At 47.2% G+C, this 13,751-nt stretch overlaps 1 protein-coding gene across 11 annotated transcripts in view; it reads right to left on the bottom strand.

Moving 5' to 3' along the window:
• Positions 1–13,751, bottom strand: part of mcf2l2 (MCF.2 cell line derived transforming sequence-like 2) — a 136,271-nt gene that overhangs the window by 99,335 nt on the left and 23,185 nt on the right. For all 11 annotated transcript variants that reach the window (XM_071345519.1, XM_071345518.1, XM_071345522.1 and 8 more), the window contains one exon: positions 1,256–1,339. In XM_071345519.1, the coding sequence (XP_071201620.1) occupies positions 1,256–1,339 (84 nt within the window). The remainder of the gene's footprint in view (positions 1–1,255; positions 1,340–13,751) is intronic.

Below are 13,751 nucleotides of genomic sequence, written 5' to 3'. Positions count from 1 at the left end.
TGTAACTTATCATACATCTGGAGGATGTATAGTATTATCTGTCTTTCTCTGAAATCAAGTTGCTTGTTTCAACAAAGGAGAATGACTGGGAGAATATACATTGGTAGTTAGGAGAACTAACAACAAAGGTTAGGATCATTTATGTAAAAGGTTAGAAAAACTACTAAAACGACAAAGGTTAGGAGAATTTACGTAGCAGTTTAGGTGAAATGGGTCAAGGTTAGAATAAGGGTTAGCTAAAATGCTACAGTTGTTCCCAACGCGACTCGAACACCAACATTTGGATTGCTAGATGGTCGCGGTATACATCCACACATCTTCCCTGACCAACCTCCCTACTTTTGTTTCTGTCTAAAGTAACTAGACCATTAGTACATATCATATGTCTTGGAGGTGCTCAGAAATACGCATAGTATGTTTCGTGTAGTATGGCTCTGAGGCCAGGCTAGCCCAATAACTACCAACAACTCCCTCTGTTATTGTTCCAGCTAAGGCCCTGCACCTCTGTTCATGTCTCCAATACTCTTCTATGTCTCTGGTAACTCAAAGGTGGCTATGACAGAAGTTTAAGACACATTTATTTGGGTTTAGGGGAAATAAAACTGAGATAGAAAAAGGTTTGAGAGATTCTTCAGACTGAGGTGATCTGTGAGTATACGGACATGATTTAGTGGACTCAATATTCTCAAATACATGTTAATAATAATGTATAGTATGTACACAGTCATTGCTTCTGCATCCCAACTTAACTGAATGGAAAAAGTGGCCATTTTATCCACTCTGAACAAAGCTCATGAATATGGCCAGAGAGACAAAGACATCCTGGCAGGAAATGGTTCATGGTGTAATGTGATAATGCTGTTATTGTCCTGGAACAGACCATGGAGCAGACCAGACCTCTCTACTGTCTCAGACAGGAAGTGATTAAGAGGCAATCCTATCGATCAGTAGTTAAAAGGTTCAAGTCCGGTCACAACTCAATCATGTCTTAACGTCAACAATGGAAATGGCCTTGTAACTCATAACGGATATGACAAAATAATTGTTTCTGACCGTGATCAAAATGAATTAACAAACATTACATTGTGCTGTTCGGTATAACTGTAAAGTAGATATGATCACCTCTGACTAAAATTTGATTATTTTGTCATTCCCATATTTGCTCCTTTACAAAGGGAGAGGAACTCGAATATCTGCCCGTCTTTGTGTGAGGGAAGCAGGGATAAGGAGAGGAGACGGAGACCTAGCTACGTACCTGAGAGCAGGGCAAACTGCCGATGCAGCTGCTCTATGATGTCGACAGCAAGCAGGGGCCTGATCTCCTGCTGCATGATCTCATCTGGGGAGGGAGAGGAAAACAACAGGGAGAACACCTCCAGTCAGCAATCACAATATCAAAGGAATGTATAGGAAAGAGAGCAGCATTAAACAACAGCGTACAATGTGTCCTCACAAATCAAGCCCTGCGGCCATACACTGGCCCAGTCATCATCGGTGGACAAACCATCCACATGTCTGACAGGTCAGTATGACCTGTAGAAAATGAGGCCAAGGCATGGCTCTGGACATTTCCACAAATCAAATCAAATCAAATGTTATTGGTCACATACACATGGTTAGCAGATGTTAATGCGAGTGTAGCGAAATGCTTGTGCTTCTAGTTGCGACCATGCAGCAATATCTAATAAGTAATCTAACAATTTCACAACAACAACCTTATACACACAAGTGTAAAGGAATGATTAAGAATATGTACATATAAATATATGGATGAGCGCTGGCCGAACGGCATAGGCAAGATGCAGTAGATGGTGTAGAGTACAGTATATACATATGAGATGAGTAATGTAGGGAATGTAAACATTATATAAAGTGGCATAGTTTAAAGTGACTAGTGATACATTTATTACATCCAATGTTTTATTATTAAAGTGGATAGAGATTTGAGTCAGTATGTTGGCAGCAGCCTCTCAATGTTAGTGATGGCTGTTTAACAGTCTGATGGCCTTGAGATAGAAGCTGTTTTTCAGTCTCTCGGTCCCAGCTTTGATGCACCTGTACTGACCTCGCCTTCTAGATGATAGCAGGGTGAACAGGAAGTGGCTCGGGTTGTTGTTGTCCTTGATGATCTTTTTGGCCTTCCTGTGACATCGGGTACTGTGGGTGTACTGGAGGGCAGGTAGTTTGCCCCCGGTGATGCGTTGTGCAGGCCTCAGAGAGCCTTACGGTTGTGGGCGGAGCAGTTGCCGTAACAGGCGGTGATACAGCCCGACAGGATGCTCTCGATTGTGCATCTGTAAAAGTTTGTGAGTGTTTTTGGTGACAAGCCAAATTTCTTCAGCCTTCTGAGGTTGAAGAGGCGCTGCTGCGCCTTCTTCACCACGCTGTCTGTGTGGGTGGACCATTTCAGTTTGTCCGTGATGTGTACGCAGAGGAACTTAAAACTTTCCACCTTCTCCACTACTGTCCTGTCGATGTGGATAGGGGGGTGGTCCCTCTGCTGTTTCCTGAAGTGCACGATCATCTCCTTTGTTTTGTTGACGTTGAGTGTGAGGTTATTTTCCTGACACCACACTCCGAGGGCCCTCACCTCCTCCCTGTAGGCTGTCTCATCGTTGTTGGTAATCAAGCCTAGCACTGTAGTGTCGTCTGCAAACTTGATGATTGAGTTGGAGGCGTGCATGGCCACGCAGTCATGGGTGAACAGGGAGGACAGGAGAGGGCTTAGAACGCACCCTTGTGGGGCCCCAGTGTTGAGGATCAGCGTGGTGGAGATGTTGTTTCCTACCCTCACCACCTGGGGGCGTCCCATCAGAAAGTCCAGGACCCAGTTGCACAGGGTGGGGTCGAGACCCAAGGTCTCGAGCTTAATGACGAGTTTGGAGGGTACTATGGTGTTAAATGCTGAGCTGTAGTCGATGAACAGCATTCTTACATAGGTATTCCTCTTGTCCAGATGGGTTAGGGCAGTGTGCAGTGTGGTTGCGATTGCGTCGTCTGTGGACCTATTGGGGCGGTAAGCAAATTGGAGTGGGTCTAGGGTGTCAGGTAGGGTGGAGGTGATATGATCCTTGACTAGTCTCTCAAAGCACAGTGTCTGTTCTCTTGCTAACAGTGGTCTCCATGTCTACCGCTGCCCCTCGCAGTCAATACCATTAGCTGTGAACGCAGATCTTTGTGTGCCTTCAATCAATTTCCATTACAAGCTTATGTGGCTACTGTATCCCTCCTTTCAGACATATGTTTCTTTCATTGTGTTGTTCTTGGAAGACTCAGTAGCCATTCTGGATGCTTGGGGGGGGAGGGGTGAGGGTTAATGAAGCTTCATCACTCTCTGCCTTAATAGTTTGGTATCACCCTGAAGCACACTGCAGCTAGCTTTCCACTGTGAACAAAACACCCTCTGTCTGGCCACGGTATAAAGGAGTGCATTACAACAAACTACACTTTATCAAAGACTGAGCGAGCTTTGAGTGGGTCTTACAGCCAGGGCTATAGATAGCACAGAGAGCCTCACAGAAGCATGTTTCTACTGTATGGAAGTTGGAAGCTGTAGTGTTGTCATGGTACCAGCAACTTCAAGTCTCCACAGGGATTTGGTCCATTGTTTGGTATCAAGGCCAAATTACATTGACATTATTATTCTAAGCATGTTACCTCATTTACAAATATTTCCACGGCTCCTTTTACGACAATATACTAAAACGTGTGCATCACAGTACACACACACACAAACCTGCGCGCGCACACACACCCACACTCACACACACATACATCCTCCCTCAGCAGAGTGGTGGCGAGAGGAAGGAGGATCTGCGTCTGGGAGCATGTTAACACGCTAGCTCCAGATCTTATCATCCTGCTGCAGGAATCCCAGCCCCAGACATGTAAGTAAATCACAAAGCCAGGTCTCATAATGGCCTCTGCAGGCTTCAGAGAAAGGTCACAACATTCAATTCTAGAGGAACAGCATGCAAAGCACAAAGACACAACCCACCCTCCTACCTCCATCCTGCCAGCTACAGGCTCTGGAAGGAATTAGCTCTCCAAGAACAGACACATAAAAAATATGACATTATACTGAATTTAATATTTTTTTTAAACAGCAAGATCACAAAACAAGATCACAATGGTCAGTCCTGTTCTTTGGTGTTGCAGAGCAAACAATGGAAAAATGCATGATCAAATTCTATTGACTAAATACCAAAAAGCATTATAGTATACAATAATAAAAACAGCACAACAACACATTGATTCTAGTTACTGGAATGCTATTGGTTGTATGCTATTGGGCTCTGACCAGAAGAAAGTCCAGTTCTTCCAGGTTTCCTATATCACGTGGTGAGGGGAAACTCCTGGGCCTAGTCAGTCATATGTTTAGTCTGGTGGGTGTGTTGATTCTGTGGCAGGTTGTGCCAGCAACATGTGGAGACACCATGGATTAATGCCATGGCAACACAGAGGGGCACCGTCCTCTGCTCTCCACACACCTCATCAAACCTCATCCCAGTGTCCACCTTGTCCTAGGCAGCCTTCAGCCTTCTGCTCCAATTCATCAGGTTTAATGAGCAGAAACACACACATTCACTCTCAGCCACAGTCACACATCTTCTGGAAATGAGGACTTTAAGTACATACAGTATTTCCCCTAAACTAAGCTGTGTGGTATACTGTATGGATGTATTATTGTGATGTGTCGTTAATAGGGCACATTAAAGATTGTCAATCGCACAAGGTTCAAAGTGCAATGCAATATTGTAAGATGTGGACTTACAGTTGAAGTCAGAAGTTGACATACACCTTAGCCAAATACATTTAAACTCGGTTTTTCACAATTCCTGACATTTAATCCGAATAAAAAGTCCCTGTCTTAGGTCAGTTAGGATCCCCACTTAATTTTAAGAATGTGAAATGTCAGAATAATAATAGAGGGAAGGATATATTTCAGCTTTTATTTCTTTCATCACATTCCCAGTGGGTCAGAAGTTTACATACACTCAATTAGTATTTGGTCGCATTGCCTTTAAATTGTTTAACTAGGGTCAAACATTTCGGGTAACCTTCAACATGCTTCCCACAATAAGTGGGGTGAATTCTGGCCCATTCCTCCTGACAGAGCTGGTGTAACTGAGTCAGGTTTGTAGGCCTCCTTGCTCGCACATGCTTTTTCAGTTCTGTCCACACATTTTCTATAGGACTGAGTTCAGGGCTCTGTGATCGCCACTCCAATACCATGACTTTGTTGTCCTTAAGCCATTTTGCCACAACTTTGGAAGTGTGCTTGGGGTCATTGTCCATTTGGAAGACCCATTTGCGACGAAGCTTTAACTTCCTGACTGTTGTCTTGAGATGTTGCTTCAATATATCCATATAATTTTCCTTCCTCATGATGCCATCTATTTTGTGAAGTATATCAGTCCCTCTTGCAGCAAAGCACCCTCACAACATGATGCTGCCACCCCCGTGCTTCACGTTTGGGATGGCGTTCTTCGGCTTGCAAGCCTCCCCCTTTTTCCTCCAAACATAACAATGGTCATTATGGCCAAACAGTTCCATTTTTGTTTCATCAGTCCAGAGGACATTTCTCCAAAAAGTACGATCTTTGTCCCCATGTGCAGTTGCAAACCGTAGTCTGGCTTTTTTTATGGTGGTGTAACAGTTGCTTTCAGACGAAGAGGAGGAGGAGTAGGGATCGGACCAAAACGCAGCACGGCTAGTGTTCAACATGTTTAATTAGATCAATAAACGGTAACACTAATACAAGTAACAAAATAACAAATGTGAAAACCGAGACAGCCCTATCTGGTGCAGACAAAACACAGACAGGAAACACACTAGAATAACTACAAAACAACAAAACGATGTAGACAGACCTGAACATGTGAACTTACAATATAACACGAAGAACGCACGAACAGGAACAGACTAACCAAACGAAACAGTCCCGTGTGGTACATAAACAGACACGGAAGACAATCACCCACAAACAAACAGTGAGAACAGCCTACCTTAATATGGTTCTCAATCAGAGGAAACGTAAAACACCTGTCCCTGATTGAGAACCATATCAGGCCAATAGACAATGAACCTAAACATAGAAACACATAACATAGAATGCCCACCCCAACTCACGCCCTGACCAACTAAACACATACAAAAACAAGGAAAACAGGTCAGGAACGTGACAGAACCCCCCCCTCAAGGTGCGAACTCCGGGCGCACCACCTAAAGTCTAGGGGAGGGTCTGGGTGGGCATCTGTCCACGGTGGCGGCTCCGGCTCCGGACGTGGTCCCCACCCCACCATAGTCAAACCCCGCTTCCGTAGCCTCCTCCAAATGGCCACCCTCCAAATTAACCCCACTGGATTAAGGGGCAGCACCGGACTAAGGGGCAACACCGGAATGAGGGGCAACACCGGAATGAGGGGCAGCTCCGGACTGAGGGGCAGCTCCGGACTAAGGGGCAGCTCCGGACTAAGGGGCGGATCCTTGCTGGCTGGCGGATCCTGGCTGGCTGGCTCTGGCGGATCCTGGCTGGCTGGCTCTGGCGGATCCTGGCTGGCTGGCGGCTCTGGCTGCTCATGACTGGCTGGCGGCTCTGGCTGCTTATGGCTGGCTGGCGGCTCTGGCTGCTCATGGCTGGCTGGCGGCTCTGGCTGCTCATGGCTGGCTGGCGGCTCTGGCTGCTCATGGCTGGCTGGCGGCTCTGGCTGCTCATGGCTGGTGGAAGGCTCTGGCTGCTCATGGCTGGCGGGAGGCTCTGGCTGCTCATGACTGGCGGAGGCTCTGGCTGCTCCTGTCTGGCGGAAGGCTCTGGCTGCTCCTGTCTGGCGGAAGGCTCTGGCTGCTCCTGTCTGGCGGAAGGCTCTGGCTGCTCCTGTCTGGCAGACGGCTCTGGCTGCTCCTGTCTGGCAGACGGCTCTGGCTGCTCCTGTCTGGCAGACGGCTCTGGCTGCTCCTGTCTGGCGGAAGGCTCTAGTGGCTCCTGTCTGGCGGAAGGCTCTAGCGGCTCCTGTCTGGCGGACGGCTCTAGCGGCTCCTGTCTGGCGGACGGCTCTAGCGGCTCCTGTCTGGCGGACGGCTCTAGCGGCTCCTGTCTGGCGGACGGCTCTGAAGGCTCAGGACAGACGGGCGGCTTTGAAGGCTCAGTACAGATGGGCGGCTTTGAAGGCTCAGTACAGACGGGCGGCTTTGAAGGATCAGTACAGACGGGCGGCTTTGAAGGCTCAGGACAGACGGGCAGTTCAGGCGGCGCTTGGCAGACGGACAGTTCAGACGGCGTTGGGCAGACGGGCAGTTCAGGCGCCGCTGGGCAGACGGCAGACTCTGGCCGGCTGAGGCGCACTGTAGGCCTGGTGCGTGGTACCGGAACTGGAGGTACTGGGCTGGAGACACGCACCACAGGGCTAGTGCGTGGAGGAGGAACAGGGCTCTGGAGACGCACAGGAGGCTTGGTGCGTGGTACCGGAACTAGAGGTACTGGGCTGGAGACACGCACCACAGGGCTAGTGCGTGGAGGAGGAACAGGGCTCTGGAGACGCACAGGAGGCTTGGTGCGTGGTGCTGGAACTGGTGGTACCGGGCTGAAGACACGCACCATAGGGCTAGTGCGTGGAGGAGGAACAGGGCTCTGGAGACGCACAGGAAGCCTGGTGCGTGGTGTAAGCACTGGTGGTACTGGGCTGGGGCGGGGAGGTGGCGCCGGATATACCGGACCATGCAGGCGTACTGGCTCCCTTGAGCACTGAGCCTGCCCAACCTTACCTGGTTGTATGCTCCCCGTAGCCCGACCAGTGCGGGGAGGTGGAATAACCCGCACTGGGCTATGTAGGCGAACCGGGGACACCATGCGTAAGGCTGGTGCCATGTATGCCGGCCCGAGGAGACGCACTGGTGGCCAGATGCGTTGGGCCGGCTTCATGACATCCGGCTCAATACTCAATCTAGCCCTGCCAGTGCGGGGAGGTGGAATAACCCGCACCGGGGCTAAGCACACGTACAGGAGACACCGTGTGCTTTACCGCATAACACGGTGTCTGCCCGTACTCTCGCTCTCCACGGTAAGCTCGGGAAGTTGGCGCAGGTCTCCTACCTGACTTCGCCACACTACCCTTTAGCCCCCCCCCCAAGAAATTTTTGGGCTTGACTAACAGGCTTCCTACCGCGTCGTCGTGCTGCCTCCATTCGCCGGTATCCCTCCTCACACTGCGCCAGAGAATCCCAGGCGGGCTCCGGCACTCTCCTTGGGTCGATCGCCCAACTGTCGATCTCCTCCCACGTAGTGTAGCCCAGATCCTTCTCCTGCTTCCGTGCTGCCTCCTCATACCGCCGCCTCTCGGCTTTAGCTGCCTCCAGCTCTTCACGAGGGCGGCGATATTCTCCAGGTTGTGCCCATGGACCTTTACCGTCCAGTATTTCCTCCCATGTCCAGGAATCCTGCGATCGCTGCTGCTGCTTTCTGTTACGCCGCTTGGTCCTTGATTGGTGGGTGATTCTGTAACGGTTGCTTTCCTCCTCTTCGTCTGAAGAGGAGGAGTAGGGATCGGACCAAAACGCAGCGCGGCTAGTGTTCAACATGTTTAATTAGATCAATAAACGGTAACACTAATACAAGTAACAAAATAACAAATGTGAAAACCGAGACAGCCCTATCTGGTGCAGACAAAACACAGAGACAGGAAACACACTAGAATAACTACAAAACAACAAAACGACGTAGACATACCTGAACATGTGAACTTACAATATAACACGAAGAACGCACGAACAGGAACAGACTAACCAAACGAAACAGTCCCGTGTGGTACATAAACAGACACGGAAGACAATCACCCACAAACAAACAGTGAGAACAGCCTACCTTAATATGGTTCTCAATCAGAGGAAACGTAAAACACCTGTCCCTGATTGAGAACCATATCAGGCCAATAGACAATGAACCTAAACATAGAAACACATAACATAGAATGCCCACCCCAACTCACGCCCTGACCAACTAAACACATACAAAAACAAGGAAAACAGGTCAGGAACGTGACAGGTGGTTTTGGAGCAGTGGCTTCTTCCTTGCTGAGCAGCCTTTCAGGTTATGTCGATATAGGACTCATTTTACTGTGGTTATAGATACTTTTGTACCTGTTTCCTCCAGCATCTTCACAAGGTCCTTTGCTGTTGTTCTGGGATTGATTTGCACTTTTCGCACCAAAGTACATTAATCTCTAGGAGACAGAACGCGTCTCCTTCCTGAGCGGTATGACGGCTGTGTTGTCCCATGGTGTTTATACTTGCGTACTATTGTTTGTACGTGGTACCTTCAGGCGTTTGGAAATTGCTCCCAAGGATGAACCAGACTTGTGAAGGTCTACAATTGATTTTCTGAGGTCTTGGCTGATTTCTTTAGATTTTCCCATGATGTTAAGCAAAGAGGCACTGAGTTTGAAGGTAGGCCTGAAAATACATCCACAGGTACACCTCCAATTGACTCAAATGATGTCAATTAGCCTATCAGAAGCATCTAAAGCCATGACATCATTTTCTGGAATTTTCCAAGCTGTTTAAAGGCACTGTCAACTTAGTGTATGTACATTTCTGACCCACTGGAATTGTGATACAGTGAATTATAAGTGAAATAATCTGTCTGTAAACAATTGTTGGAAAAATTACTTGTGTCATGCACAAAGTAGATGTCCTAACCGACTTGCCAAAACTATAGTTTTTTAACAAAAAATGTGTGGAATGGTTGAAAAACGAGTTTTAATGACTCCAACCTAAGTGTATGTAAACTTTCATTTACGACCGGCCTTCCTTTTCTCTACCACACTTAAAGCAGGGCCAGGCCAGGGAGCGGGTTGGTCTCAGCCATGCAGAAACTGAGAGAGAGAAGCGAGTCGTGATCGCGCACTGGAACTAATTAACGAGCCAGGTTTCCGTTTATGTTAAGCGATGTTTGAGAGAAGAGAACGACAGGAACTTAATTACATGGAGCTGGAGACGAGAATAGCAGCTAACGGTTTCAAGTATTTGACTGACAACAATAAAGCTTTAACTACCCTAAACTTTTAGGATTCCCATTGTAGAGTTGTACTGTATGCTTGGTGCAGATTAGTGCACCAGTTTCTCTCTCTGGAAAGTACATAATTTCTTCAAATACATTTTTTTACATTAGCTCACCTCAAATAACCTAAATGGAGTCCAACCAACCAGGTGCTTTACCTTTTATTCATTAGCTATGGTGAATATTAAGATAATTTGCGAGGTTGAGAATTCCCTAAATCAAGTATCCTACTTCACTTTACCCTACTTTCCCTCTAAATCGATTTATACAAAGGCAAAAAAATGCATCATTGCTTAGCCTACTAATTAACACAAGGCTGTTACGAAATAATGAGTGGAGGACAGGATACCAAACACAAAAAAATTGCAACACATGCTATATATTTGTAGCCTACATAAGGTTTATAACGCAACAATCTAATTTTCACACAGCCGGCCGCCATCAGAAAGTCACAAAATCCTGAAGCACAGTTGCATCTCCCCCACAGAAAACTGCAAAACAATTGAGGCATTTTGTCCCTGAGCATTAGCTATAGACAGACAGGCAAGAGTCCCTTGAGCTTCTCAGAAGACACTTGAGAATATACCAACCTCTTGGTATTCTGTTGTAATGGAAATAAAGTCTAGGACCCAGGCCAGTGACAACAAATGTTTCTCTCTGTTTAGCATGTAAACACCCTATAGCTCCCGACAGAGAGCCAGCGAGTGAGGGGAGTATCAATACCTTACCTATGACATGTCTAGTTCTCTTCATCATAGCGCCACGATAGTCGGGTGTGAAGAGATAGAAGTCCCTAATCCAGGCGGCAGAGGTAAATCACACCAGTAGAACTTAGTCCAGACTTGCTTTTCTACCATTATCATCCCTTTCTTTTCTTCAGACTTTCTTAGTAACGACACAGACAGACAGACACACAGACACACAGACACACACACACACACCCCTACACTCCCTCCCCCCATATACACACACCCAGCTCGTACAGAGCCTTGGCAGCAAAGGAGTTTTTTCTAAGGAAACAGTGCGTCCGAGTCTTTTGTCACTTTTTCCAGCCTTAGCTGCTTCTCGCAGCTCCAGTCTAACCTCTCACAAGGCTCTCTCAGAACATAGCAACCACACAAGCAACCTATCAGGACATCAGGGAGGAGGGAGGGAGATCATAAACACACTGCTTACTGCCTCTTTAAGTGGGGGGCAGCCCCAAACATTTAACTACATACTTCTGAAAGAATGAAGAGAGAGAGCGAGAAGATCCCTTCAGCATCATCCCTCTTCATTAAAGTCGCACGCTGACCGTGCACCCCTCTCTAATCTGACTCTGTCTTTCTCTGTCCTTTCTGTGGTTGACTGAACATGACACCCCCGCCCTGCCCCTCCCTCCCTCCTCTGAGTCCTCCCCCCTGTCAGAGCAGCTGGCTGGGAGTACAGGGGTGTTTATGGTCCTAGAGGAAGCATGTCTCAAAACCCCGGTGGCAGCTACTGAGGCATTGTATGTTAAATAAGCAGCTTCCCTTCCCATTGGCTTCCAAAATAGTGAGATTCACTGAAACATGTCCAGTTTGCCAGGTGAAATGTGTTACAATGGTCTCAAAAAGGTCAAAGGACAACTTGAAAAACATTCTCTTTTGTAAATCCGATGAAACGTTTTATGTCCCTTAATTTAATATACAATTTGAGGACACATTATATCATTTACAAAACATATGTCCATGCAATCTGAATCCATGTCATGGTTTATACTTAAAACCCCACCATTGATTGTGTAAACAAGCTTTCTACCCCCACCCAACGAGAGCAGCTTATCGTAACTAAGAGAGCTTGTTAGGAGACGAGGCACCACGAGAAAGCACCAAGAGATCTGCTATAATGAGATAATTAGCTGTGTGTTTAATCATTTGGAGGGTCAACAGCAATCTACAGCAGGGAGATCAGCTGTGTCTGAACGGGTAGACGGGCTGCTGTGTCTGCCCTGTCGACCTGCCTGAGCCACCATGGATCTCACACACAGTGTTACAGGGTTACGTAACAAGAGACCATTATTGAGGACAGGATAAGGAGACAGCCAACTGTTCAGGAGAGTGCAAGGAGAGTGGCTCAGTGCAAGGAGAGTACAATTAAAAAATATATATATATATTTCACCTTTATTTAACCAGGTAGGCTAGTTGAGAACAAGTTCTCATTTGCAACTGCGACCTGGCCAAGATAAAGCATAGCAATTCGACACATACAACAACACAGAGTTACACATGGAATAAACAAAACATACAGTCAATAATACAGTAGGAAAAAGAAAACAAAAAGTCTATATACAGTGAGTGGAAATGAGGTAAGATAAGGGAGTTAAGGCAATAAATAGGCCACGGTGGCGAAGTAATTACAATATAGCAATTAAACACGAATGGTAGATGTGCAGAAGATGAATGTGCAAGTAGAGACACTGGGGTGCAAAGGAGCAAGATAAATAAATAAATACAGTATGGGGATGAGGTAGGTAGATAGATGGGCTGTTTACAGATGGGCTATGTACAGGTGCAGTGATCTGTGAGCTGCTCTGACAGCTGGTGCTTAAAGCTAGTGAGGGAGATATCAGTCTCCAGCTTCAGAGATTTTTGCAGTTCGTTCCAGTCATTGGCAGCAGAGAACTGGAAGGAAAGAAGACCAAAGGAGGAATTGGCTTTGGGGGTGACCAGTGAGATATACCTGCTGGAGCGCGTGCTACGAGTGGGTGCTGCTATGGTGACCAGTGAGCTGAGATAAGGCGGGGCTTTACCTAGCAAAGACTTGTAGATAACCTGTAACCTGTGGGTTTAGCGACGAGTATGAAGCAAGGGCCAACCAACGAGAGCGTACAGGTCGCAATGGTGGGTAGTGTATGGGGCTTTAGTGACAAAACGGATGGCACTGTGATAGACTGCGTCCAGTTTGTTGAGTAGAGTGTTGGAGGCTATTTTATAGATGACATCACCGAAGTCGAGGATCGGTAGGATGGTCAGTTTTACGAGGGTATGTTTGGCAGCATGAGTGAAGGATGCTTTGTTGCGATATAGGAAGCCGATTCTATATTTAATTTTGGATTGGAGATGCTTAATGTGAGTCTGGAAGGAGAGTTTACAATCTAACCAGACACCTAGGTATTTGTAGTTGTCCACGTATTCTAAGTCAGAGTCGTCCAGAGTAGTGATGCTGGACGGGCGAGCAGGTGCGGGCAGTGATCGGTTGAATAGCATGCATTTCATTTTACTTGCGTTTAAGAACAGTTGGAGGCCACGGAAGGAGAGTTGTATGGCATTGAAGCTCGTCTGGAGGTTAGTTAACACAGTGTCCAAAGAGGGGCCAGAAGTATACAGAATGGTGTCGTCTGCGTAGAGGTGTATCAGAGAATCACCAGCAGCAAGAGCAACATCATTGATGTATACAGAGAAGAGATTCGGCCCAAGGATTGAACCCTGTGGCACCCCCATAGAGACTGCCAGAGGTCCGGACAACAGGCCCTCCGATTTGACACACTGAACTCTATCAGAGAAGTAGTTGGTGAACCAGGCGAGTCTGCCAATAAGAATGTGGTGATTGACAGAGTCGAAAGCCTTGGCCAGGTCGATGAATACGGCTGCACAGTAATGTCTCTTATCGATGGCGGTTATGATGTCGTTTAGGACCTTGAGCGTGGCTGAGGTGCATCCATGACCAGCTCTGAAA

Source organism: Salvelinus alpinus, chromosome 16 (genome assembly GCF_045679555.1).
Source record: "Salvelinus alpinus chromosome 16, SLU_Salpinus.1, whole genome shotgun sequence".
Taxonomy (NCBI): domain Eukaryota; kingdom Metazoa; phylum Chordata; class Actinopteri; order Salmoniformes; family Salmonidae; genus Salvelinus; species Salvelinus alpinus.
This window is presented reverse-complemented; position numbering and strand designations above follow the sequence as displayed.